Raw genomic sequence first — 27672 nt, 5'->3', positions numbered from 1 at the left:
CCATGGCGGTGTGCGCACGGCTGTGCGGGGTCGGGCCGGCCCGCGGCTGCCGCCGGCGCAGCGCGGCCAGGGAGCAGCGCCGAGGGGCCGCCGACAGCGAGCCCGACACCGACACCGACCCCGAGGAGGCGGGCGGCGGAGGCGGCGTCACGGAGGACGACGAGGCGGCGGAGCGCATCGAGGGCGGGCGGCCCGCACCGCCTCCCGTCGAGGTCGGCCCTGCCGGGCGGGCCCCGCTGTCCCTGTTAGAGCTGCCCCCGGAGCTCCTGGTGCAGATCTTCGGCTCCCTGCCCGGCACCGACCTGCCCAGCCTGGCCCGAGTCTGCACAACCTTCCGCCGCATCCTCCGCACCGACACGATCTGGCGGCGGCGCTGCCGCGAAGGTACCGCCCGGCCCGAGGGGACGGAGCGCCCCGGGGTGCCGCGGGGAGATGGGTCCGAGGGTGCAAGGTCAGGGCCTGGAGGGTGCAGGAGGACGTGGAGTGTGCGGGGAGGTGATGGAGTGAGGAGTGCGGTCCGGAAGGGATGCAGGCAGGGATGGAGGCTGGGGGTGCCATGACAGGGGCACGCAGCGCTCCGTGTGTGCAGGGTGGAGAAGAGGGCACAGCTCGGGTCCGCTGGGCACTGCCCCTTGCTGGTGGCACTTACTGCAGAAGGGATGACGTTTGGCGAAGGGCAGGGAGCTGGGGCTGTGCCCCAGGGGCAGCTGGAGGGGAGGAATGGGATGGGAGGTGATGCCTCCATGTAGGGTGTCCTTGGGTGGATCCTGAGGATGGGGCGTTTGGGGCAGGGAGTGCTCGGTCCCTGCACTGGGCGACAAAGGGGCTCTTGGGGGTCCTGGAGCCGTGGGAGCACAGCAGATACCGAGCCCACTGCGGGCCGGTGGGTGCACGGAGGAGGGCAGGCCTGGGAGAGGTCACCCCTTCGGGAATTGTGGAGGGATCCAGGTTGGTGTGTGCATTTCCCGGGGTGCGAGGAGCATCCCTGGTGCGAGGATGCTGTGCTGCAGTAACGGGAAGGCTTTGCGGGTGGTTTTTCCTCAGCCTGCAGCTCTCACTCCTTACACCTCGTCCTCACGTCAGTGTCACTCTGTCCTGTTTGTTAATCCAATGCTTGTTCCACCCTCCAAGGTCTGCCTTGCTGTGCTCATCAGCTCTCCAAACACTGTGATCCTGCCAGGTGCTTCTGCTGCCAGCACATGAAGTCATGGATATTTCCTTGTTGTCTGTTTTCTGTTTTTAATACCAGTGAGGGCATCGGGATGAAGGCTTTGAGTATGTCACTGGCTGCCTGCAGTGGGATCTGCTGGAATTTGTGAAGCCTTGCAGGAATCAGTTCATGCCTTATCAGCACTATCCAAGAACCCCTTGGACAATACAAAGGCTGTACCTAGAAAATGTAAACCAAAGCATTTTTATTTCTTAGTTCAGCATTGCCCCAGTAAATTAACACTGGTTTTAGGAGACAGGTTAATAAAATGGGGTTCATTCTTTCCTTATACTCCTCTAGTGACATAAAGCCCTCATGGGCCTTTGTGTGTTTAATGAATGGTTTGCAAAATTTCACTGATTAATTAATTTAATAGGTTATGGTCCTGGCAAAATGTTTGTGTAGAAATGTATATAACTTAAATACAGGCTAGGTTACCTTGTAAAGGAACCACTGAAATATATTTATTTATCAAATTTGTGTCTGTTCCTTGGATTTTCTTGCCAGTGGATAAAACAGTGTTCAAAAGCTCAGCTGACAGGTCAGGAAACAGTGGCTGAGGTTAAACTGGATGGAAAGGGAAGGTATGGAGATACTTTCTGTCATGGCCCTTGGCTAACAGCCAGGTGAGAGATGCATAAAGCAATTTTTGATTCTTTTTGCACACTGTCTCATGTTTCCCAGCATATCAGACAACATGCTGTGGGGCTGCTGGTGTGACTGAGGAAGGTGATGTACCACAGGTGTCCAGGCTGTGCTGAGCAGATGCAGGGCAAGTTCCTGGCCAAAAAACCTTCCTACATGTGTGAAAATGATACAACAATCTTCCAACCAGCCCTGTTTGGGCTGCTCGTGGTGCTTTGCATTGCTCTGCAGAGCAGTGAACACAGTTCCTGTGGTGGTGGGACTGCAGCATTGAGCAGTTCTATGTGTGAGTATCAAACTGGGTTGTGTTTTAGAGGCTTATGTCAGGTGTTAGTGTATAAACACACAGATAAAATTTAGAAAACCCTGTGCTGTGTGATAGTCAAACATAAAATGTAATAATTTTTTGTATCTTTTTCTAAAAACAAGCCACTTCCCAGCTGAGGTCAGTGCTGAAGTGTGTGTTTTTATCTGTCTGATTCTCATGAGGCTGCATGTTCTGAAAACAGTGAGAGCACTTGTGCCTCTCCAAGAATACTCCTTGTGTTGGTGGCTTATTCACTCTGAAGCCTGATGATGATCATGGAATCCTGGAATATCCTGAGTTGGAAAGGATCCACAGGGATCATCAAAGTCCATGGTGATGTTCCAGAAGAACCTGATAAACTTCAGCTTGGTGTCAGTTGCATGTGCAGAACTACTCGTGTTTTCTGAAATGCACAGCAGTGAAGAGGCAGGAAAGTCAGTCCTAAAATTAAACAGAACAGAGAGAAGCTTCTCTGAGAGGAGCTGGTGGTGGTTGCAGTGCTTTGCTTTGGCCATTTCTTACTTTGTCTTGGACAGGAGCAGTGCTGGGAGGAAGGAACAGCCTGGCTGTGTCCCAGGTTGGATGGGACACTCAGTCCCTGGAGTGTTGGGCTGTTCTTGCACTGCTGTAGATTAGTCCTGAAAACATGTTGTGATTATTCCAAGTGTCCAGAGGACTTTGCCTGCTTGAAAATGGAGTGGCTTTTGCTGCTGGTTGTGAACTGGGAGAGCACTGGGAATAACCAGGAATTGTGTAACACTGACAGGGCTGTTTGGGCCGTTGTCCTTTTATCATTGCAACTGTTTGGGGTAAACAATGTCTCTGAATTGCTTCCTTGGCAAGAAGAGGGTTGCAGTCACTTCCGTGTTTTCTATAAATAGGAGCTTGCTGATCTCTGCAGCAGGAGCAGAATTAAAGCCTGTTTCACCCTGGCTGGTGGCCTGACCTACCTTGGTTAACACCTGACAGTCCATTTTAAACGGGCTGTCCATTTTAAACTGCCTTTCTCTTATTCCAGGACAAGGCAAGTGCAGCAGAACACCTGGGAGAGCAGCCCAGTAATGCAGAATAACAAGCTCTAGAGCTTAGATGGAAAAGCTTTTATTTGTGAAAACAACCCCAACAGCTTTTGGACCTCCTGGAAAATGTCAGCCAAGGTGTTGAGGTTTCTGACCCTTCAAGTTTTATGGAAAGAGGTGCCTGTGGAGAAAAGTGGGAAGAGTGGGAGATGTGGTTTATACACTCTGAGGAGACTGTTGGGTGGAGTTCAGCTCTCACAAGGCTCCAAAGAATCCACACAGGAGTGGTAAATACAAACTTTCCCCTGGGAGGAGTGTTGGGAGAGGACTTGGTGTGTTTTAATCTGATAGTTCAGCCTTTGGAAACAAGAAGCAGGTTCCAAACTTGTCCACGTGGTATTTCAGAGGTGCTAACCTGAGACTCTTCCATTTTTGTGGTGTCTGGAATAATCCAGTGAGTTTCTGTGCCCTCTGTTCCATGTCCAGCCGTGTGAACATGCATTTATCCAGGAATAATTGGAGGACTTGATTAGTCAGGACACAGTGGAAGTTCAGCAATGGATGCCAGACATCCCAATTTCCTCTGAATTGTGGATGTCCACACAAGATGGCAGTGCCATGCTGAGAAAAGTGGGGAAAAAAGCAGGAATTTGGTCTTTGATCTTAGTACAGGGGTTCTTCCCAGCCTGGGATGGAAGAGCCTTGTTTGCTTTTTCAGCTTCAGCATGACATGGTTCTGGTGTGGAGGAGAAGGGAATGTGAGGCTTGGAAGTGTTGGGAACAGGGCAGGGAATAAATGACACTTCCAAAGTGTTAGTGCAGATCATAATAAATGGAAGCTGCTTTTCCAAGCCCTTCAAATTCCAGTGCATGTGACCATGGAAACAACACCCTGTCACTGTGTTTGGTAAATCAGTCAAGCACTCCTTCCAAACCCACTCCAACAGCCTTTCCAGCTGGTCAGCTGGGAACTGGAAAACCAATTTCCATCCCTGCTTTTGAAGCAGGATTAAGTAGCCATTTTCTACTGGTGCAAATTGCTGTGACTATTAACTCCTTAAAATACTTTACTGGGTGAGCTGCTGCACTGAGATACATTTCCTTAAAATAGATTTAATTGCACTGAAGTGGAATTTTCCAGGACGCTCTTCAGAGCTTTCTCAGAAAAGGATTTATATTCTCTGTGAAGAAAACTTCACCAATTTTATTTTTCTGTAGCTATCTTGGAGCTCTGGTTACTGTTAATTTATGTCCCTCTTGAATTCTGGGTTAAAAAGAGGTAGCCAGCTTTCTTGGCTAAGATATTTGGAAGGGGTTTTTTGGGCAAAAGACTAATTTTTCCCATCAAAAGGCCATCCTGGTGTGAACAGCTCCTGGTTTGGAAGAGCTGGAATGATGCACTGAAGGAACTCAGCCATCACTGTGGCATTTTCACTCTCTGTAGTTGTTTGCTGACCAAAACAAGATAAGTACTAGTTATAAAATGAGTGTTAAACCACATTAAGATAAGATTTTTTTTCAGGCTTCCTTATAAGCCTTCAACATTTAATGCCAAATAGAGTGTAGCAATGGAGCAATCTGAAATTTTTGTGTTATTTTTTCAAAGAGTTTATTGTTACTTGGAAGAAATTTAAATCTTTACAGGAAAGATTTGAATTAGAACCACTTTAATACTGGTTTGGCTTTCATAGAATTTCACTGCAGCTTATCAGGATGAAACTGGGCTAGAGATTGGATATCAAAGCACTTCCCACCCTGCCCTGTTTGGAGATACCTGCTGGTGGCAGATCTGCAGATCTCCCATGGCACTGCACTGAGCCTGTGCTCAGAGTGATTTACAGATCTGGGGGAAATGTTTTGGGGTAAATCAGCCCCTTTTGGAGGAAGAGGCAGTGTCAGTGTGCTCATAGTGCTGTTGGAGGTGCCATTTGGGCAGGAGGCTCCACGGTCTGTCCCCTTCAGTGACTGACTTCAGTCTGCAAAGGGCACATCTTACCTGTCCTGGGGCCAGGGGAGTGTTTGTTTACATGGAAAGAGTTCCTGTTTCCCAACAGCAGGTTCTGACCAGAGTGTTCCCATCTCCTTCCAAAGGCCTCTCCCTTTCCAATCAGCTGAGGACATGTTCTGTTCCCTCCATCCCTTGGATGTGGTGCCCGCGTTCTGTTCCCTCCATCCCTTGGATGTGGTGCCCACGTTCTGTTCCCTCCATCCCTTGGATGTGGTGCCCACGTTCTGTTCCCTCAATACCTTGGATGTGGTGCCCACGTTCTGTTCCCTCCATCCCTTGGATGTGGTGCCCACGTTCTGTTCCCTCCATCCCTTGGATGTGGTGCCCACGTGTGTGCACGTGCAGAGCAGCTGTGGGAAACCTGGAGAGCTCTGGCAGGAGGGATGGGCACACAGGGAGGGTCTGGATTTCCACTGGAGCTCTGGTTTCCCTGTGCTGGCTCAGCTGGCAGAGCCCCAGCACTAAATGTTGTTTGTGCTGGGCTGTTCTGCCCTGTGAGCTCAGCTGGGCCCTCAGGCTAATTGTGCTTCCTTTGGTAACACACAGAGATTCCTCTGGGTCTGGCCATGGCAGCCAGCAGGAATTCTGCCACTGACCTTTGCATTTAAGTTGGAGATCAGAAAAAAAATTCTTTGCAGAGAGAGTGCTCAGGGATTGGAATGGGCTGCCCAGAGAGGGGGTGGATTCCCCATCCCTGAAGGTTTTTAACCTGAGCTTGGCCGTGGCACTGAGTGCCATGATCTGGTAAAGGGACTGGAGTTGGCCCAAGGATTGGACTTGATGATCTCAGAGGTCTTTTCCAACCCAATCCATTCTGTGATTCTGTGATTCTGTGATCTCTGGATGAAGGGCAGCGTGTTTGTTGTGCCTTCTGCCCACTCTCACCTTCCCTGACCTTGCTCTTCCCCAGAGTGGAGTGCAGGACGTGTATTCCCCGCTGACAGGCTGACAGGGAAGCCCTGTGTGTGCTTTATCATCATGGAAGTGTATTTATAGGCATGGGGAGTTGAATTAATTCAGGGAAACTTCTGCTATTCTTGTGTATGAAAGCTGAGTTCTCACTTCCAGCTTTAGGTGGTGTTTGGCAGCCGCCGTCGATTGTTAATTCAAGGACGCTCAACCCAAGATAAGTTCCATATTTAATGGTTTGATGAGGGTCTGCACAGATACACTTTTGTGTCAAGTATCTGGCAGATGTTTGTGCTGCTGAGGAAAGCTGATTTTGAGCTGTGCTATGGGTGTCTTTGATGTCAAGGAGGGCAGTTTTCCACTCTGAGATCTATCGGGGTCACTGCAGTAGGGTGGGTTTTGTTGCCGCTGATTTTTTGGGATCTCCCTCCTCTCATTTCCTCCCCCTGGTTTTCTGAGGATTTCTGGCATTGAGATGTTAGTACTTGCCTTTATTTTATTTGAAGTTTCTTAGAAGTTTGACGTTGACTTCCTGAAAATGAAAGGAGAGAATCTCATTTTGTGCTTCAAAGCTGCTCTGAGATCTCGACTGGCTTTGTTTTCGGGGTGTTCTGTAACAATCAAAGGCATTTCACTGTACAACAGCCCCTTCCCAACCCGATCTGCTTTCAAGTGTAACCATATTTGTACATGCTGATGCCTGTTTTATGTCTCCATTTCATTCTTTTTCAAGTCTGTGACCTTTTCTTTAGGATCCTAATAAGCAGTTTTCCCTGTTGGGTACCTCAGTGGGAGTGGATAATTACTACACACAGTCATGATTTGATCTAAACAGGCATTCAATCCCAGCTGGAATGAGGATGTCTCCCACATTTCACACTCTTTCTGGTCGAGGTGTAAGCAGCTGTGACTTTGCTCTGTTTGTTTGTGCCTTATGGTGTGTTTGTTGCAGGCATTGCCTGTAAAATGTGTTGGATTCCACAATGAAATTACATCTAATTTCTGTTTTTAAAGCAGAAATGAGATCCTGGGTTTACTTTGGCAGCTTCAAGAAAGCACCTAATCAGATTCCAGCTCTGCTCAAGCTGTGGATATCCAGACCCTGGGTACAAACCCCTTTGTGCCAGAGCTGACACTTTATCCCTGTTGTTGCAGAGTATGGAGTCTGTGAAAACCTGAGGAAATTGGAGATCACAGGAGTGTCCTGTCGAGATGTTTACGCCAAACGTAAGTGCTGAAGCTGATACAAATCTGGATGGCCTTGCTTAGTGCCACTTCTGAGAGCATCCAAATGTTGAATATTTATTAAACTTTGATGGCTTAAGTTGCTGCTGGCAGGGGTTTCATCTGGGAACTTGACATGTTTGGAGGTTTATTTAATACTAAGCAGATGCCAAGAGTTGGGATTTCTGTGCCTCCCAATCCTTTGGTGGGAAAAGAGCAGGTAATTTGACTTTATAATAAAGTGTACTGAGGGGGTTTCAGCCTGTTTTGCCATTTTCAGGTCTTGCTGAGGAATTAATGGGTATTTTTTCTAAGCCTTGATCTCAGTGAAAGAACATGGTTAATGGGAGAGTGGGAAAGGGCTGTAGGGAACGGTCTGAGGATTCCTCTGGGATGCCCCAGATGTCTGTGGGAGTGGCATCCCAGCTCCTTTGCCCCACTGTGCCATCTTCTGCCTTACAGGAGGGGCAGATGGGGCCATCATTGGATGAGGGAAACCTGGGTGGGCTAAGGATTGAGTGCAGCCTGGATCCATGGAGGGGCTGTCTCCCTGTCACCAGATGTTGCTTTTTTGCAGGCTCAGAGAGCCTTGGGAAGCCCCAGGAGATCCCACACCAGCACTGCCAAGCTGTTGTTGTCTCTTTTCCCCACCACAGATTTTTGAGAGAGTTACCTGTGGTAACTCCCAAAGCCAAGGCTTAACCTGCAGCACATGAGCTGTGGCTTTGGCTGCTCAAAGAAATTCCTCCTTTCTGAAACAAAAGAGGTCTCTGTAGGTTTTGCAGACCCAAAATCTGGCTCACATCCTGCATTTGCTGAACCCTGAAGCAGTAATGACCTCAAGCACTGGTCTTAATGCTCAGAAGAATGGATAGAGGAGTTTAAATCCCATTTAAATAGGCTTGATAAGCATCCACAGGAAAATTATTTCATCATCTAGTGTCTGTCTTTACCAATCAGTACACCAGGAGTGGAACTCCCTGATTTTCCTGGGTAGTGGGGCTGAGTGATGCTGAGCCAGCACTTGGATGTGCACAGAGAAGTCTCATTAACACTCAAGACCTCCCTTAATTCCCATTTAATCCCATATCTTTGTGTGGCCCTGGGGTGGTGACAGCCAGACACCACACACCAGGTCAGATCTTGGTTCTTCATTACCAGTTTTAAATGTGACAATTTCTCTCCATAACCTGTAGTCCTTTTCACTGCAATACTTTCATGATTCAGATATATTAAAGTGATATTTATTGTGTTTTATGCACAAGTTATGTGTAAAAATGGCCTTGCTGGCTCAGGAGAGTGGTCTCTCTATCCCAGGATCTCACAGCCATGGCTGTGGGGAGTCACCCAGGGAATGAGAAGGGGGTAAATCTGTGTGATCCTTTTCCTAAATACTCTCATTTTTTCAGGTTGAGTGATTTCCAGTGTCTATAATCAGTTTGTTGGTCTAATAACTTTGAACTGATCTGTCTTACACATGTTTTCAGTCTTCCTTTGCACCAAACCCCTGGCATCCATTGGCAGAGTCACACCTGATGTGTGAGAACCACCTCTGTGATGGTCTTTATTACACGACTGTGTAAGGTCTGTGTCCATATCCATCCAGCAATCCCACCTAGTGGTGGTTACTCCAAAGCTGGAATGCTTGGCAGCTGTTTCTGGCTTTCAGGAATGCACCATCTCGGCTTTCCTGCCCAGATCCATCACTTTGCCCTGAACCAAACACTCAGTGGAACAGTTTCCTGGTGCTGTCACCCCATTTTCACTGCAGTCCCATAAACCTTTTTAATTGCAGAGGAGTTAATTTGGGACTACTGGCAGGACTCACAAACTTTTCCATCCACTGACTTTGCTTCTGTAAGAAGAAGTGTGGGAAATAGGAAACTGAGCTTTAGTGCTGGAAAGCAGAACTAATCCAAGGGCTGGGCCACTGTCCATGGAGTTACTTGTCTTCTTGAGGCAGCAGGGCAGAGTTTGAGGACCTTGATTCCACTTTGAATTCACTTGTAAACATTGTGGGAATCTGGAACATGCCAAGTTCTGTGTGAGAAATCCTGTTACAGGTACGGGGTGTCCCTGAGACTGGGGCTGATGGAAACAACTAGAAGGAAAGTCCAAAGAGAGTTGGGCTTTTCTTCATGGTTGTTCCAAACCCATCAAACTGCTGGTGCTGGTTGCAGTGGAGCAGAGTTTGCTGGCACTTACCCTGCTCTGTCTGTTCAGGTATAAACCCACGGGTGAAGTCGGGGCGTTTTATGAAAATCCTTCCCGACTACGAGCACATGGAGTACAGAGATGTTTACACCTGCCGTACGTACCTGCTGCCTGCTGCTTCCTGCCCTGAGCACGCACACCTGCTGCATGGAGTGTGCCCTGCCTCGGGGCAAGTGGGGTGGCTTGAACCTGGCACGGCAGGGAGCTGGCACTGCTTCCTGCTGTGCGTTAGAGCGTCCTGACCCTGTGGGGTGACCCTGTGGGGTGACGGTGAGCAGGGCAGGCACTGAGGTCTGTTGGTCTCCTTTGGAGGTGCCTTGAGTTAGAGTATTGTCCTGGCTGGGTCCTGTGTTAGAGTGTTGTCCTGAGCTAGAATATTGTCCTGAGTGGGTCCTGAGTTAGAGTATTGTCCTGGCTGGGTCCTGAATTAGAATATTGTCCTGAGTTAGAATATTGTCCTGACTGGGTCCTGAATTAGAATATTGTCCTGACTGGGTCCTGAGTTAATATTGTCGTGACTGGATCCAGAGTTAGAATATTGTCCTGAGCTAGAATATTGTCCTGAGTTAGAGTATTGTCCTGGCTGGGTCCAGAGTTAGAATATTGTCCTGAGTTAGAATATTGTCCAAGCTGGGCTCTGAGTTAGAGTATTGTCCTGGCTGGGTTCTGTGTTAGAGTGTTGTCCTGAGTTAGAATATTGTCCTGAGCTAGAATATTGTCCTAATTAGAATATTGTTCTGGCTGGTTCCAGAGTTAGAATATTGTCCTGACTGGGTCCTGAGTTAGAATATTGTCCTGAGTTGGAATATTGTCCTGGCTGGGTCATGAGCTAGAATATTGTCTTAGCTGGGCTCTGAGTTAGAATATTGTTCTGAGTTAGAATATTGTTCTGGCTGGGTCCAGAGTTAGAATATTGTCTTGACTGGGTCCTGAGCTAGAATATTGTACTGGCTGGGTCCTGAGCTAGAATATTGTCTTAGCTGGGCTCTGAGTTAGAATATTGTCCTGAGTTAGAATATTGTCCTGAGGTAGAATATTGTTTTGGCTGGGTCCAGAGTTAGAATATTGTCCTGAGTTGTAATATTGTCCTGACTGGGTCCTGAATTAGAATATTGTCCTGACTGGGTCCTGAGTTAATATTGTCCTGACTGAGTCCAGAGTTAGAATATTGTCCTGAGCTAGAATATTGTCCTGTCTGGGTCCAGAGTTAGAATATTGTCCTGAGTTAGAATATTGTCCTGGCTGGGTCCAGAGTTAGAATATTGTCCTGACTGGGTCCTGAGCTAGAAAGAAGATTACCCTGATCGGGTCATGAGTTGGAATATTGCCCTGACTGGATCATGATTATTGTCCTGACTGGGTGCAAAAAGGGGGTCTCTGTTCCCAGAGCAGGAGCACTTTGCCGTCTGTGAATTGCTTCTTTCTTAGAGGAAAGTATTCTGATGCCCTCCCAAAAGCAATTCTGAATAAGCTTTGAACTGGTGAAAAGCTTTGTCTTGATCCAGGTGAGCTGCAGGTGGATCCACAGCCCTTCCCACGGAAAAATGCTGAGTGTTCCCGTAGTAATTCCCTCTCTGCACAGTGAATCCTTTTAAGCACCATCTCTGTCTCTAGGAAACATTCTGCTGATGTTTCAGAGATCATGATTTGCCTTCCTCAGGCCAGAAGCTGCTCTGGATTAACTGTTCTTTCCCTCCTAGTGTTGTGTTGGGGGAAGAATAGTTAAACCTTTGGATTAGTGCTCAGTGTTCAGCTGGAGTTGAGGGGGAAGTACTGGTGAGTTTACATCAATTAAGGAAGCCAATACTATTTGGTATTTATTTGGAGAGAGTGTTGATCTATTTCTGATGCTCCTCTGAATCTGCAGAGTGTTGCAGACTCCACTCACTAATTCACTGGTGCTTGGAATGTTGTTTTCACACACTTCAGTGAGTGGGGTGGATGCTGCACAGTTGGGTGTGCTGAGGAAAGCAGCTGAGCATGGGCCATGCAGGGGATTTGGGGACTTTAATGTGAGCCAGGACAGACACAGAGCAGTACTAGAGCAGGAACTGGTACAAAGTTTCATGTGTGGCAGCCCAGCTGTGTTCAGGAGCTCTCTGGGGAGGAGAGACAGGTCCCAGCTGCAAGGATTCCTTTGGAGATGGGGTATCTGCTGTTTGTGGTGCCTCAAATGACATTTAGTGCAGTTCTCTCAGTTGTTAATTCTTGAGCTGTGGCCCCAGACCTCTGATGTCTCATGCCCCTTCTCTCTAGGGGTGTTTTGTGTTACTTTGGAGAAGGCTGGACAGTTGGACTCTGTGATCTTAGAGGTCTTTTCCAACTGAAATGATTCTGTGGTTCAGAGTCCATCTGGTTGAAGATGAAATGCCCCCTTTTCTCCTCCTGTGTATTAAGACCCTGTTGCCAGGACTTACCATGGAAGTGTTCCCTAATTCCTATTCATGCAGTGTGAGTCCAGGTGAGCTCAGATCACTTTCCCCAGGGATTTAAACTCACCTGCCTGACACTGAGCTCTGTCCCTGAGCAGCTCAGTTACCACCAACCAGGGCACAGCAACTGCTGACATTATTCCAGCTCATTTTGCTCAGAGAAACCTTCCTGCATCCTGAGACTCCAGCAGAGTTGCAGTGGATCAGGTTTTTCCTGCTCAGGACCTTCCCCATTCCCTGCATTTCCAAGCTCATTCCCAGCTGGCTTCAAGCCACCTTCTCATCTAAAGAGTGTGCAAGGCTGTTTGTGGAATGTGGGTAATATCCAGGCTGGATGAAGGCTCTACTGGAACATCCAGTGGATGTGGTTTTGCTCAATTTGGCAGGATGTGGGCTCAGAAATTTGGATAGGCAAGAAACTTCTGCAGGATTTAGCACAGGCAGAGGAAAACCTTGGAGAAAGACCCAAGTACTGTTTTCTTTCGAGGAACAGGAAGGGAAACAACTCTCAATTCATCCTGTCTCCCACCAGGAAGAGCCAGAGCTGGAATTCATCAGGTTTTCCCTGCAATGGATGCAGCTACTGGCTCACTGGAGCCCAGAGACACCCCAGGCTTGAAAATGGAGCTGTGCTTTTGCTTTGAGACTTGTTTGGACCCGTGGCCAAGTACCAGCATTTTCCTCAGTAACTTCTGGAAGTGAATGGGGTTTTTTTTGGCCTCCTCCCTCCTTTGCAGCTCCAGGTTTCTGTGTGGTTGGGCTGGATGGTGAAGGAAGCTGCATCCAGGACAATTGCTTCCAACAGGAGCTGGGTTAGAGGGACATCCTCATCCCTCTTGGACAGCTTAGTTCTCTGTCCTGAAAATAATTTTAAAAAAGTTGTTTTTATCAGCTCAGTGCCAGACAGGGTAGAAGGCAGACTGTGGTGGGTGGAGCAGCTCAGGCACAAACCATTTATTAATGTGTAATTCCTGAGCTGGGGATGTGGATTGCCAGCTTGCCTTGGTGCTGTTTGTGCTGCACTTGGTTCCCTGGGTGAAACCAGGCCATCAGTCTGAGATTGTTTACTGCACAGGAAAAAGGCTCCTCCAGGCCAGTTGGCAGCAGCTCTGGACATCCCTCCCTGCTGTCTTAAACTTCTGTGGAAGTTCTCTGCTGTGGTGGAATAAAAACACTCCCCAGTTCTTGCTGTCTGAGGTAATGAAACAAAGCTGGTGGAACAGCTGCACTGGAACACAATTTTTCCTTCAAATTGATGAAAAGCAAAGACCATTTTTCAAGCCAGTCCTGGGTTATTATGGCCTTCTGAATTGGCCATGAACATCACTTGTTAGGCAAATGCAGTGTCTTCTTGCCATCTTTAGAGTAATAATCATCCTGCTGTTCCTGCCTAAAATGCCAGACTATGTAATGTCTTCACATGAAGGTTACAGACAGGAAATTCTGTGGGCAAAAGGAGTGGCTGACTGTGTAAGGACTGGAGGCAGGTTAAGGTTTCCTCATGAGAGAAGGTTTAAGACCATTCTGTAACAACCCTTCTGCTTGCTGGAACATTCCTATTTGTCCTTCATTTTGCTGGGATTGAAGGGATACCTGGCTCTGGGATGAAGACCAGAGAAGCCTCCCCTGCTGCTGTGGGCTTTGAGGGGGCTTGGAAGCAGCTTTTGGGCACTGCTGAGGTGTAGCTGCTTCTGTAGAACTTTCCAGGCCGTGGCTGACCTGGTCACACCACCAGAACTGCCGTGGTCTGTGTGCTTGGCCCGTGCTCTAAGTGGCTGTTTTAAGGATGCTTAACTCTGGAGACAAGTTTGTCTACACAAGGCAGGGAAATGCTTTCAAAACATTCAAATTTCCTTCCTTCCTTCCTTCCTTCCTTCCTTCCTTCCTTCCTTCCTTCCTTCCTTCCTTCCTTCCTTCCTTCCTTCCTTCCTTCCTTCCTTCCTTCCTTCCTTCCTTCCTTCCTTCCTTCCTTCCTTCCTTCCTTCCTTCCTTCCTTCCTTCCTTCCTTCCTTCCTTCCTTCCTTCCTTCCTTCCTTCCTTCCTTCCTTCCTTCCTTCCTTCCTTCCTTCCTTCCTTCCCTCCTTCCCTCCTTCCCTCCTTCCCTCCTTCCCTCCTTCCCTCCTTCCCTCCTTCCCTCCTTCCCTCCTTCCCTCCTTCCCTCCTTCCCTCCTTCCCTCCTTCCCTCCTTCCCTCCTTCCCTCCTTCCTTCCTTCCCTCCCTCCCTTATTTTCTGTTGCTTTGCAGTCGGAAGCATCAAGTGCATTTTTGGTGACTGGACACAGCAGATATTTTTGTTTGGTTTTAGCTCTGGGTATATCATGTGATTTGCATTAATGGGACCGTGTTGCATAAGTTTTCTGGGAATTCTTGGCGAGGTAGGTGGTTCTGCCCCTCCACAGGAGCAGAGAACAACATAAATAAATGTGTGTGAGCCTGTGGGAGGCCTCACTTCCCGAACTGCCTGGCTGGGGTTGGACACAGCCAGTTTTCCTTAGCAAAGGCAGTTGTGGGTGGTGTTGGTCAGCATTGTGTGCAGTGTGATTTTCACTCCCCAAATCCCTGTTCCTCAGCCTGATGTGCTCACTCGGGTGTCTCCCTGTTCCCCAGTGCTGCACCGGTACCGGCACATCCTGGGGCTGTGGCAGCCGGACATCGGGCCCTACGGGGGACTGCTCAACGTCGTGGTGAGTGAGTGCCCCGTCCTGGGGACTGAGGAGCCTTTTCTTGTGCTTTCCACACCTCGTGGCCATTTTCATATCGTTGAAAGTCTGAACAGTCAGCCCTCAATCAACCTCTGGACACAGAGGTTGCTTCTGGGTTTGTTTTTGGTTCTTTTAGCTTGGACATCAGGAGGAATTTGTTCACGGGAAAGGTTGTTAAACATTGGAATGGGCTGCCCAGGGAGGTGGTGGAGTCCCTGCCCATTCCTGGAGGTGTTTAGGGAACAACTGGACATGGCACTGAGTGACAAGGTGGGGGCAGCTCACAGGTTGAACCCAATGATCTCTGAAATCCTTTCCAACCTAAATGATTCTGGGATTCTTTTCATCATCACCACCTTGCTCCAGAAAGTCCTTTTATTTTTCAACTCTACCCCAAAGAACCCCAGGAGCACATAGAAAACATTATCAGTGTTTAAGGGAAAGGCTTGATGGAGAGTTTAGTGCTGATATTCCAGTGGCTGGCACAGGAATCTGTTAGCAAAGGTTTTAGCAGTGGCCCATCACTTGGGGCATTATCTTTGCCTGCAGCTGAACATTTTGCAAAGTTCTGTTCTTACACCTGTCCTTCCTGTAGTTCCAACACTTCTCCAGCCATGCCTAAGACTTGAGCATCAGATGTAGAGTGTACTGGTGCAAGTCCTGTGGAGTCTGGCAGCTCTGGTGCTGCTGGGGAGAGCAGTTAGTGAACAACATCTCACTCTGTGCTGGTGAGACCTGAGCCAGGAGTTTTCCTGAAGCCCTTATTCTTTGCACCAAGGTTCAACAGCTGCCAGGTGGAAGCAGAACAAATTATGAGACCTTTGGGTTTAGCAAAATTCTGTTCCATGAACTGGTATAAAAGTGCACCCAAGTGCATCAGTACTTACATGATACCATGACCTTATAAAGACAAGTGTCTTTGTGATGCTGTTCTGGTCTCTCTGTTTAGAAAACATCCTGCCTCTGGAATTGCAGGGCCTGAGGGGAAGGATTCTTTTAGTGCAGGAAGGGGTCTGGCACTTGTGCCTCTCAGCAGAGGAGAGTGTTGCTTCCTGTGCTGTCTGTGAGTAACAGAGCCAAATAATTGCTGGTCCAAAAGGCAGGGATAATCACGGGAAGCAGAGCTCGTCTGGTGGAATATCTGCCAGCATGAGCTCTCAAACCAATTAGAGTGTGACTTGCTGTGTGGTCTCTCCCTCTGGATCCTGCACTCCAGGCATCCGTCACAAAGTTGTTTGCAGCAATAAAGGCCTGATCATTTTCCAGTGGTGCAGGAAGCCTTGGAAATAAAGCCTCTCCCTCCTCACCCAGGGTGTGCTGGGAGTGCATATGGTCTGCTTTAATTGCTGGAAAGCCATTTGGAAATGCAGCAGCTGTTCTGCAGCTCCTGCCCTGGGCCAGAATAAGCCCCAGAGTTTGCTGCAAACTCCTAAGAAACCGTGCAAGGCTGATCTTGTGGGCTTTGTGTCCTTTGTGTTCACCTCTGCAGGTAGATGGCTTGTTCATTATTGGATGGATGTACTTGCCACCTCATGATCCTCACGTTGATGATCCCATGAGATTCAAACCTCTCTTCAGGATTCACCTGATGGAGAGGAAATGTGCAACAGTGGAGTGTATGTATGGTCACAAGGGACCTCATAATGGCCACATCCAGGTGAGCTCCCCTGGCACAGCCAGCATCACCTGTCCTGTGTGCAGGGTGTGTGCTCTTGGGCTCTGCATGTGGATTCATCAAAAAACTGGTACAATTTTATTTCAGAGCTATGGCTTTCACCACCTTGTTGTGTGTGTGGATGCCAGTTTTCCACTCATTCTGTGTCTGACAAGTTGTGTGGGCTGTTCCTTGCTCTGAATTTGTTCCCTGGCACTAGTACAGCAAGGCTGTTGCACTGTCTTTTGCTGGGCTGGAGCACTGTGGGAATACCAGGATGTGCACAGCCTGGGGGAAAGGATGTGTAAGTGTCCTTGGGCAGCTGGTGAATGTGTCCAGGCAGACACACAGACCTGTTCTACAGCTCTCTCCAAGGTGAGACCTTGAGAAGGTGATGCAGCATCCAGTCAGCACGCTGGATGCTTTGAAAAACTTCCTGAGAGGTTGTTTGTTTTTCTTTTTCAAAGTTGAAATAGAGAAGCAGCTTAAAACTGCTATTGGAATGCAGTGGGGGTTTCTTGCTTTTATTTCTCTATTCTGCAGCTGCTGCTCTCGGTAGCACTTAATGATTTCTCTGTTGTAGCAAATTCAGTAACAATTTTTGTGTAAAGCATTTACTGTAAACAGTTACATCATCCCAGGCATCTCTGGACAGCTCTGTAACCTGTTCAATTCTCCTCCTTGGTTACTACAGATTGTAAAGAAGGACGAGTTCTCCACGAAGTGCAACCAGACGGATCACCATCGGATGTCAGGGGGCAGGCAGGAGGTAAGGGTGCTCTGCCATCAGCCTGCACTGAGGCTCTTTGTGTGTCCCCTTTCTACAGACAACCTCTTAGCTGATGTTGGGCTGGGAGGTGGTCTCCTGCCTTTCAACTTCTGTGTGTTTGAGCATGTAAGAAAACCCAGGCTGGGGAGCTTTTGGCCAATGGACTGTTTCAGGCCTTTGAGCCCCAGCACCCTCCTCCTTCTGCTGTGACACCATTCCTGTTTGGTAGCAAAGAGAGACAGCAGCACATCTTGTGCATCACACAACACTTCAGGCACTGATCTCTGTGGTATTGCTGCCTGAATAATAAAGATCTTTCAAACACAAGCCTAACAGTAAGTACAGCTGCATTTGAATACCTGCTGGTCAGTGGGGCATCTTTCCTCTGCTTATCTTGCCCGAGGGATTAAAGGCCTCATTTGGTTGTTTATGCTGTGCCTGTCACCTCTACCCAGCAAAGCAGGTTTCTGACTCAAATACCTGTATTAAGGTGCAGGTATAAGTGTCAGGATGAATACCTGTTCCAGGTCCTGGAGTTTGCTGCCAGCTGCCTCCATGTTCCTGAAGTATCAACTTCAGGAATGCTGTAAAATGCCTGTCTGCTAATGGGAAACAGCTGGGTGAAGGGGTTAGTGAAGTGTTTTCTGGGGCTGCAGCAGATGAGAAATGCTTTAATACTTTCAAAGTGCCACGTTAAGCGTGCGTGGCATTATGGTAATTGGAGGGTCTGGCTTTGGCAGATAAAGCAAGCAGGTTTGGAATCTCACTTGGTAGGCTGCTATCTCAGTGTAAGCTGTTATCACACTAACTCAGTGAGGGGTATTAACTTGTCAGAGGCAGAGCTGAGGTACTTCAGGAGATGCTTTCAAAGCATTGAGATGCGTCAGTATTAAATCAGCAGGATTTAACCTCCTAAACCTTCAGTGCCTTTCAAAAGCTTCCCCTTTTATGTTTCACATGTCAGGACAGGGCACGGGAGTCAGATTATGGGCACACAAATGAGTTGGTGCGAGATACACCAGGATGTAAAGAAGTAGTAGATGAGCTACTTCGCAGTAACAGGTGATGTTTATGCTTTTATTCTGAGGAGGTGTATTGGTTCTACCTGGGATTTATTTGAAGGGGGGCTTGTTTATCCTGTGGTGACTGGCAGTTACCATTATCACTATTTGTTAAGCCTATTTCCAGGCCAGCTCTGTAGCAACACGTGCTTGTTCCCAAATCCAGCCTGATCCTCTGCCTTTGGCAGAGCGTGTGCCCTGTCTGTGGCTCTGCCAGTGAAACGTGCTGGCAGGGTGAAGTCATACTGGGATACATCACTGAAATGTCCTTATCTTGCCCCTTTTCTCCTTGTGCTGCAGGAATTCCGGACGTGGCTAAGGGAAGAGTGGGGTCGGACTCTGGAAGACATTTTCCATGAACACATGCAAGAGCTCATCTTGATGAAGTTCATCTACACCAGCCAATATGAGTAAGGGCTCCAGCTCTTGGTATTGAGGCTGCTGCAATTCCACAAGCATTTGTGCTGAAGATGGGGGTTTTTCCATGGGCTTTCATAGCCAGAGGAATGTTCTGTCTCTGCAGGCTCCCTGCAGGGACACACAGTGCTTTCCAGAGGTGTAATGACAGCAGTAGGATTAAGGTCCCAAGTTCTGTACAATAATTATGCACAGTAAGGTGCTTTTGAGTCATTTAACTGTGTTTAATTTGAAGACACAGCAAAAGCCTGTGATCCCAAGGAGTGGCTGCTTATTATCCATATTAGTCAGCAATATGCTTTGTAGTGCAGAAGTGAGACAGTCCCCGAGAAATCTGGGTTTTTGAACCATCACTCCAAGCTTCTAATGCCTCAGAATAGTTCAGAACAATCCTGGCACCTCACTGTAGCTCATATTTAAATATGCTTCACTCTTGGGTTGTCTGGAAGTCCCAGGGAGTGAGGAGGTTACTGTGACATTGCGGCAGGAATTTCCTGGTGTGCTAACAAGGACTGGGAGAGAAGAGAAGGGAGGGAGGGAAGGAGAAAGGAAGTGCTTGCAGAGGGCTAAAGCAAAATCCACTCAGAGTGTTGGTATTGCTGAAAAGACAGATCCCACCTGTCTTGACAACCTGCTTGAGCTGCTGGGGGAGCAGAATGCACACACATTCCTTATGGTGAGGGATTCTGTTTTAAGCTCTCTGATGTTTTTATTTTGCACAGCAACTGCTTGACCTACCGCCGCATCTACCTCCCCCCCAGCAGCCCCGAGGACCTCATCAGGCCTGGGCTCTTCAAAGGGACCTACGGGAGCCACGGGCTGGAGATTGTCATGCTGAGCTTCCATGGGATGAAAGCCAAGGGGACTAAAATCACTGTGAGTGCATTTGCCTTCTCTCAGGTGCTTGTTAAAGCCTTCTTGATGCCATGGATGCCTAGGAGGGATCTCTGTCTGGGAGGTGGTTAGGGGTTGCCACCCCAAACCCTGTTCTCAGTGGGGATTGGAGGCACTGGGTGAGTCTCAACACAAAGCAGAGTAACTAGAACCTGATCTGCAAAGTTTCTCCTGACTCCATCTGGCTCCCCCTTCCTTTCCTCCCTTCCAGCTGCTTTTTGTGAGCAGCTGGTAGCAGGTCACTGGAGATCCCTTGTGTGTATCTGAGGAGCAGGTACCAAATGTTGGCAGCGCTTCACTGAAGTCAGGCAAGTGAGCTCCTTCCTCTCTGCAGGGAGGATTCTGACAAAATGCAGCTGCAGCTTTGACTTTCTTTCACCCTTGCAAGTACAACCTGGCTTGTAGCTTTTGATTTTAAACTGTTTCTGGGAGAGAGGGAAGCAGAGATGACATGGCCAGCTCAGAGAACAGCTAACAAGGTCCAAGCAGATTGTTTTGTTGCCAAGCTGGTGATTGTAGAATAGGGTGACCCGTGTAGGAGTCGGTGGTGATGTGGGGAGCATACAGCTCTGAACTCCATGGCTCCCTGCCCCTACAGCTGTGCTGGTGCTTCCTGTCTCCTGTAGGGAGATCCCAACATCCCAGCTGGGCAGCAGACCGTGGAGATCGACCTGGCACACCCCCTGCAGCTGCCCGACATCGAGAACCTGCGTGACTTCAGCGAGCTGTCGCGCATCGTGCAGGAGGCGCAGGAGCAGGTGCGGCGCAAGGAGCAGGAGCAGGAGCAGCGGCAGGAGGAAGAGGAGCACTCCCAGCAGGCTCCCTCCCAGCCTGCTGCCAGCCCCCTGGGAGGAGAATGTGCCAAGGGGGAAGAGACTGCAGCTGATGCAGACGGCACGGCCCAGACTGAGGCACCAGGTTCCCAACCCTTCGTGCTGCCCATGGGAGTCATATCGAGGAACGAGGACTATCCCCGGAGCTGCCGAATTTGGTAATGGGGACTGGTGGTGCCAGTCACTTTTTGAAAGGGAAAGGGAAGTCTTTGAGGTGTGTCCTGTATTTGTGTGCAATTTACCTGCCTGCAGATTCCCAGCCCCTTGAGATCAGATTTCATAGAATCCCAGAATGATTTGGGTTGGAACGGACCTGAAGCTCGTCTTGTTTCACCCCCTGCCATGGGCAGGACACCTTCCACTAGCCCAGGTTGCTCCAAGCCCCATCCAACCCGGCCTTGAGCACTTCAGGGGTGGTGAGTCCACCACCTCTCTGGTTCCTGCCACTGCTGCCCAATCTCCCACCCCTTGTTTGCTCCCTTTTCCACCACACTGCCATCTGCCATCCTGCTTCCTTGCTAGATCTTATCCTTGTTACCTTCTGAAGCTAGCATCTCTCCTGTGTTCCACACACCACTTTTTTGGTGTTTTGTCTCCCAGAGCTGTCCAGCTCATATATTTAGAACTCTGTTCAAGCTGCTTCCCATTGCTCTGTGTGTCATTTGTGTTCCTTGGCTGTGGGAACACAGTGCTCTCTCCCACACTTCCCTGACCTCTGGTGCCTTGGGGCCAGCCCTGGAAGGTGCTGAGCACTCCAAGCAGTAGGTCCAATCATGCAGAGAGCCTTGTTGAATGGGAGCTGGAGTCAGTGAAGCATCACACTAAATGAAGTGTGGAAAAAGATCCCAAAAGCTGGGGCTCAGGCAGGTGACCTTCAGCCAAACATCTGTGCTCATGGAAAAACCTACCAATAGCTGGTTAATCCCAGAAGGCTCCTGCTGTCACAACTGAGTTGTGCTTGGATAAAACCCTGCTCCACCTGCTGCTCACTCAGAGGTTGGACTGACTTCTATATCTCCTCAGATCCTGGTAGATTTTCTCTCCCTTCCCTTCAGTTCTGCACAAGGTTTGCCCCTCAGGTCACCACTCAACACAGCTTTCCTTTCCTGTGAGGATTTTCTGGGCTTGGGTTGATCCCTGAGTTGCAGAAGTAAATCTCAGATGGGTTTCTGGGCTGAACTACAAAACAATTATGGTGTGCAGCTGCTAAATAGAACAGCCCAAAACAGCAACTTCCAAATAGCATGAAAAGTTTCATGTCTTAAAATGGCATCAACAGGTGTTTAAGAAAAGACTGGATGTGGCACTCGGTGCCATGTTCTAGTTGACCAGGTGGTGTTGGGTCATATGTTGGACTCAATGATCTCAGAGGTCTTTTCCAACCTAATTGATCCTGTGAGTGAACAGCGTTCTGTGTGAGAAGAACCGAGCGTAAAACTCGCTGTCCTGTGGCACGTGGCAGTGCGTTTGCCAGCAGCTTCACCAGAGTTTTGTGCCTGTTTATTTTTTTATTAAACTCTGTGTGACCCTGGCTGTTCTCACCCCTCGTTTGCTCTTCCCTCCTGGCAGTTTTTACGGGACGGGGCTCATCGCCGGCCACGGCTTCACCAGCCCAGAGCGGACGCCGGGGGTGTTCGTGCTCTTCGACGACGATCGCTTCGGGTTCATCTGGCTCGAGCTGAAATCCTTCAGCCTCTACAGCAGGATCAAGGTCTCCTTCCAGAACGCTGAGGCACCTTCCCGTGAGGCTTTCGATGAAATGCTCAAGAACATTCAGTCTCTGGCGACTTGACCTGTGGTTTGTGATGGACAGGGCTCGGGGCTGCAGAGGCTGCTGCGCTCCCCCAGCCAGGGCTGGGATGGGCATTCCTTGCTCTTGGTACCTCTGGATAAAAGCATGCACTTTTAATAAAGCCTTTTTACCCCAAATGTACACACCCCAGTTAAAATACCCATGACTGCCCTTTCCTCCCTGCCACTCCACGCTGCTTCCCAGCAGTGCTTGTTGCCCAGTCTGTGGCATAGCTTTGTAGAGCTGAAGGGATCCTGCAGAGGAGGAAAAGACCTTTCTTATTGCAGAAAAAGAATATATTGGGACAAAAATAATGCCAGATCAGAGGGACAGGCAGTGACAAAGCATGTCCTCCTCTCCAGAGAAACCTTTCTCTTGGTGCAGCAGTGCCAGAGAGGCCAGTGTGATACCTTCATCCTTGGCTTGGGAATTGAAGAGTGTGGTTTCCTTTGGAGAAATTCCCTCAGCTTGGCAGTGAGGGGAGGATCCCCACTGCAAGTGAGTGTAGCATTGTCCTGGTTTCTGGAGCTTGATGGATGTGCTGTCCTTGGGGCTCCAGGTCTGGGTGTCTCCCTGAGCATAGAGGAGATGATTTGTTTTCCTTACAGGAGCTGGTTGTGGAACTGGAAAGGGGTGTAAACTACAGATGCTGATGGGTTCAAACTGTACCTGAAAGAGTCACCTCAGGTTTTCTAAAGTGGGTCTGAAAATGTAAAGGAAGGAGCAGAAAGAAAACCAACTGTGAGATAAGGGCAGCTGGAGCCCACTGGCTCTGGTCTGTGATGGGCAGCAGGAGGTGCCATGTGTCACTGTCACTGGTGTGACCCCAGTTGGGTGTCATTCCTGTATCAGGTTGCCCTTTGCAGTCCAAAGGAGCGATGAGGGATTCTCCTCATGTTGCTGTGGCTTGTTCTGGCGCCCTTTGCAGTGGGTGCTGACAGGTGGGTGCTGCTGCTCCCCTCACAGCACCCTTCTCTTCCCTTTCTAGTCATACTTGTGTCATCTCAGATTGTTGCTTCCACAGAAAGCTTTTGAGCTTGATTTCTTTCCATGTTACTTGTATTATATGGCAGATCTGAGCTCCACTGGGAATTGTGGGCTGCAGGCAAGGAAGCAGATTCCCTGTGGACTGTCCTGTGCAGGAAATCTTGGCCAGTGCTCATCTACAGACTCTGAGTTGTGCTACAAACTGTCAGCATTAACATGATCCTTTGTTGCAGTTTCTCTCTGGCTGTGATGACAAACTCTTAAGTTCCTTCTCTTCTACTCAGATCAGTGTCTAAAAAACACTCTGCCTTTACATCTTCTGCAGGTTTAGGTTTGTAAATGTGCCTGTACATGTGCTGGGAGGTTTCAGGCCCCTTCTGTGGAGAAGTTTCAGTCCCTGCCTGGTTCCTCTGCCTGCAAGCAGCTTCTATTCTCACTCTCACAAGGGCTTTTTGCCATTTCTGGCTCTCGTGTGTTCCCTCAAGCTGTGTGAGAATCCAGGCTCCAGCAGAGACGTTGAGCAGCAGGTCATGTCACTCACAGGATTAATTCCTGTCTCTTTGGATGGAGTTTTACAAACCTCTGGGAATTTGAAGGTGATTTAGGGCACTTTTTTCTTTGTTTCCTACAGCTTTGTCAGGAGTGGGAAACCTGCCTCAGTGTTAGAGGTGAGGAGCTTAAGTGTTTTTATTGTCCTGGTGAATAAGCTGTAAAAAGGAGGAGGTTGGTTGAGAGCAGCCTATCAGAGGGTGTTCCTGTGGGCATCAGCAGGAGGAAGAGTCAGTTTGGATCACACAGGGCTGGGAGAGAGGGAGGTGACAGTTCCTGTGCCTCAGTGAGTGGGCAGAGAGGTGACCTGGAGCTAAAACTGAGGCATCTCAGCCTTTTGCTGCAGCTGCTGAGCTCTGTGCAGAACATGTGGCAGATCTTGCAGACAAAGGTTTCCAGGTGTGGTGCAGGTTTGATGGAGGTCTCTGGGACACCTGAAGACTTTCAGTGCTGGGTCAGTGGTTGGACTTGATGATCTCAGAGGTCCTTTCCAACCTAAATGATTCTATTATTAGAATCACAGAATCATAGAATTGATTGGGTTGGAAAAGACCTCCCAGATCAGCAAGTCCAACCCTTGATCCAACCCCACTGTGATCACCAGACCAGGGCACAGAGTGCCCTGGTCTGGTGATCACAGTAGGGTTGGATCAAGACATGGTGGATTCTCACTCAGTGCCACATCCATAGAATGACAGAATCACAGAATGGATTGGGTTGGAAAAGCCCTCTGAGATCATCAAGTCCAACCCTTGGTCCAACTCCAGTCCCTTTACCAGACCATGGCACTCAGTGCCACGGCCAAGCTCAGTTGAAAAACCTCCAGGGATGGGGAATCCACCCCCTCTCTGGGCAGCCCATTCCAATGCCTGAGCACTCTCTCTGCAAAGAATTTTTTTCTGCTCTCCAAGTTAAATTTCCCCTGGCAGAGCTTGAGCCCATCGTGCCCCCTTGGGAGTCCATTAGGACTCTGGGTGGCCAGTTTACCTTGGAGTTTGCTGTTAGACTGGGGCAGTCACTGTGTTGGCTGCCTTGTATTTTCCCTAACAGCCTAAAGGGATGGGAGATGTCCCCCTGGGGCAGCTGTTCCCATTGCTTTTCCCAAAACCCATGTTTGCTTCAGCTGGATCCATAGCTCTGAATGCAGATTCCTCCCCACTTCAATAGCCCTGCAAAAAGTACAAATCCTGAAGTTTTACACAACTGACATGACAGTTTTTGATTTCCATTTTTAAACTAAAATGAAAAATTTTAAAATCAAGATTAAAAGTTTCTAAATTAAGATTTAAAATCCAGACTGCATGGAATGCCCTGCAGGCACTTTCCTGGGGCTTAAATTGCTGTCCTAAATACTGACCTGACACTGCAACCTGTTGTAATGGCTTGGCTGAGTGTGTGAAGGTGATGTGGGTGTGTTCCACTGCTGGCTCATCAAAGTTATTACCTGCAGCTTCCCAGGAGTGTGCTGGGGAGTGGAAACCCATGGATACCAGTTGTCAGGAGGGTTTTGCTCCATGCTGAGTCCAGATCTGCTTTGTCACCTGGGCAAGGACTTGTTGCTTGGCTTTTGGCACAGGTTGTGCATCTGCTCTTTTCCAGGTTTCTTCTGCTTGTAGCTTGTCCCTTCTGAACCTTTTCAGTGTCAGTATTAAGGGTCTCCTGAAGGCAAAACCTGCTTGGCTGTCTGGAGAGAAGGGTTTTGTGGAGTCTTGATGCCTTGGGAGAATTTTTCAAGCTCAGCTTTGCCCCTGTAGTGGCATCCTTTTATTTATAACTCACCTGGTTGGCCTCAAAATGTCAGGGTGTGCCTGATTAAAGGCAAAACTGCTGGTACCCCCTGGCCTTGTTCTGTCTAGAGCAAAGGAAATAACAATTTTTGTATTAATACTCCTCCTCTGACACCTTTTCTCACCTTCTGCTGCTCCAAGCCTGGCAGGTTTTTGTGGCATTTCAGAATAGAATCCCCTCTGATTTGTCTGGAGGTGAGGGAAGCTGTGAGGATGGTGGATGTGGAGACTGGGGGTGCTCTGTGTGTCTGTGTCAGTCCTTGGAGAGAAAAGCAGGATAACATGGCATGGAGTTAAAACTCACAGCTCTGAAATCTTTGGGAAAGGGGAACAAGGAAGGGGAGTGGGGACAGATTTAGGAGCAGGACAGGGTTGTGCTGTGCTGGTTCACCTTTGGTCCAGGCTGCACCACCCCCTGCACAGCAAACTGCATCCCCTGCTGCTTTCCCAAATCCTGGTTTTCCAGCCTGTTGGGATCTCTCAGTGAGCTGTTGACAGGGATAATGTGTGGTGGTGCCTTGCAGATGGCCATAAATTCCTGGTGCTGACGTCTCCTCATCCTGTTGGCTCTCCAGAAAATCTTGGGGACAATTGGCTTGATTTCTTGGTCCCAGATGGGTGGAAAGTGCTGGCAAAGATGGAAAACAACTTGTCAAGGGTAGGAACACTCTTGGCAGAAGCCTTTTGGATTAAACAAAGTGTTTGCAATTAGGCTGCAGGGCCCCAGTGGCCACAGCAGGACCTGGGGCTGAATTCTGGCTCAGTCACAAGTGAGGGCTTTACGTGCCTGGGCTGTGTTGTGGTCCTGGATCCTCCTCTCTCTTGTCAAAACACATGGATTTGGCCAGCTGGAAAACAGGAGCATCAAAGCTCCTCCTGCAGCCTGTTTGTTTGCCTTGGGCCTGATTTCAGAGCTGTGAATGTGCTGTGCTCAGGCATTGTGGTTGTAGGAGACTCTCTGAAGTCCATGGGGATTTGTCAGGCTGTTTTTTACTGAGGATGAGGAAAAAATATGGAATTACTTGAAAGTTTGGGTGTCAGCTTTGTTGTGGAGTGAACAGCAGTGCTGCCATGGGAATCTGGAATGGGACAGCAGCAGCTGGAGGGCAGTTTGTTGGGAAACATGTACTGGGGAGAAAGGCAATTCCTGTGCAAATGTGACTGGAGGTCACTGGAGGAACTTTTAAACAAGGATAACTTTTAATTGCTTTTTATTAATTTAAAACTAGTGGGATTTAATGGGAGTGTTGGGTGTTGTGTGGAAATGGGGTGTCTAATCCCAGTTGGCTAGTTTAGGGAATGATAATGGATTAACTCTGTCTTGTAGCTGGTTGCTCATGTGGCCAATAACCCTCAGTTGTGTTCAGCTGCCAAAGGACTGTGCTGCCCTCAGCATCACTTACCAGAGGGACAGTGAAGTATTTGAGATGTGAAGTGGAAAATAAGCTACCAAACTGAGTGCTACTGACCTTCTTTGTGTGCTGAATTAAAACGTATGATTCTGGTTTTTGTTTGGATTGCAATCTATTTAATTTTTGAGGCAAAGAGCACTCAGATTGACTTGTGTTCATTAGCTTAATTAAAGCTATCTGCACTTTTTTTTCATTGATTGGTACTACTCCTCCTTCCCTCTTTCCATGTGTATTTTGCACTCACCACTTTGAGATGGCACTGATGGATTAATCTGGGCATTTCCTGGAGGCTTTGAGTGTAAATATCTCTCTGTAAAGTACTCCTGGTACTTACTAAAAAAGAAGGTGAAATACCAGATCCCTGCCTTGCACAGAGGGCAGTGGGAGGAAAAAGGTGAGACACTCATTCCAAAACACCCTTTAACATCCAACACCTCAGTTTCATGCCACAAATACCCATGTGGAACATGGTAACTTACAGTTTAAACACCTCACCTGCCCAGACTGCTCCCCTGTCCAAGGGATGGGGCTTTGCCTGTTCTTTTCTTGGTGGGTTTGAGAGGAGTGGGATGTGTAAACCCAACACTTGGCCTACTCCATCCTGGGTTTTGAAAAGCTGAGCAAGATGTGTGTGTTACTTTTACACCTGATCATTGTTACCCAAGGAGCCTTTTCCAATTTCAAATAATAAAAAGCAATGTTTTGTGAACTTACTTCTGTTTGCTTCTTTTTTCTTTGTCCCAAAGGGAAGTGATGGGTGAGTTCCACCCTTCTGATGTGCAGCTGCTTGTCTTCCAATGCATGATAGGGATTAATATACCTTGTTTGGGTACTTGGTGGGTAGTTG

At 48.6% G+C, this 27672-nt stretch overlaps 1 protein-coding gene across 2 annotated transcripts; it reads left to right on the top strand.

Annotated features, from left to right (window-relative positions):
• FBXO31 (F-box protein 31) lies at positions 1-27532 on the top strand. 2 transcript variants are annotated; one of them, XM_071567804.1, is made up of 10 exons: positions 1-384; positions 7254-7325; positions 9546-9632; positions 14576-14652; positions 16160-16327; positions 17019-17093; positions 18455-18564; positions 19294-19447; positions 20092-20456; positions 21868-27532. In XM_071567804.1, the coding sequence occupies exons 1-10, from the start codon at positions 3-5 to the stop codon at positions 22088-22090; spliced, it is 1713 nt and encodes a 570-aa protein (XP_071423905.1). In that variant the 5' UTR covers positions 1-2; the 3' UTR covers positions 22091-27532. The 2 variants fall into 2 exon arrangements, with proteins under 2 accessions (XP_071423905.1, XP_071423907.1); XM_071567806.1 differs by lacking the exon at positions 9546-9632.
• Positions 27533-27672: the final 140 nt, after the last annotated feature.

The sequence above is a fragment of the Pithys albifrons genome, chromosome 12 (genome assembly GCF_047495875.1).
Source record: "Pithys albifrons albifrons isolate INPA30051 chromosome 12, PitAlb_v1, whole genome shotgun sequence".
Taxonomy (NCBI): domain Eukaryota; kingdom Metazoa; phylum Chordata; class Aves; order Passeriformes; family Thamnophilidae; genus Pithys; species Pithys albifrons.
The sequence above is the reverse complement of the archived record's forward strand: the minus strand, read 5'-3'. Positions and strand labels throughout refer to the sequence as shown.

Excerpts from the sequence above, each read along its gene's own strand:
- FBXO31 (XM_071567804.1), top strand. The coding sequence starts at position 3 with ATGGCGGTGTGCGCACGGCTGTGCGGGGTCGGGCCGGCCCGCGGCTGC. Across the intron at positions 7,326-9,545 it reads TCGAGATGTTTACGCCAAAC|GTATAAACCCACGGGTGAAG; the intron begins GTAAGTGCTGAA and ends CTGTCTGTTCAG. Across the intron at positions 18,565-19,293 it reads ATCTACACCAGCCAATATGA|CAACTGCTTGACCTACCGCC; the intron begins GTAAGGGCTCCA and ends TATTTTGCACAG.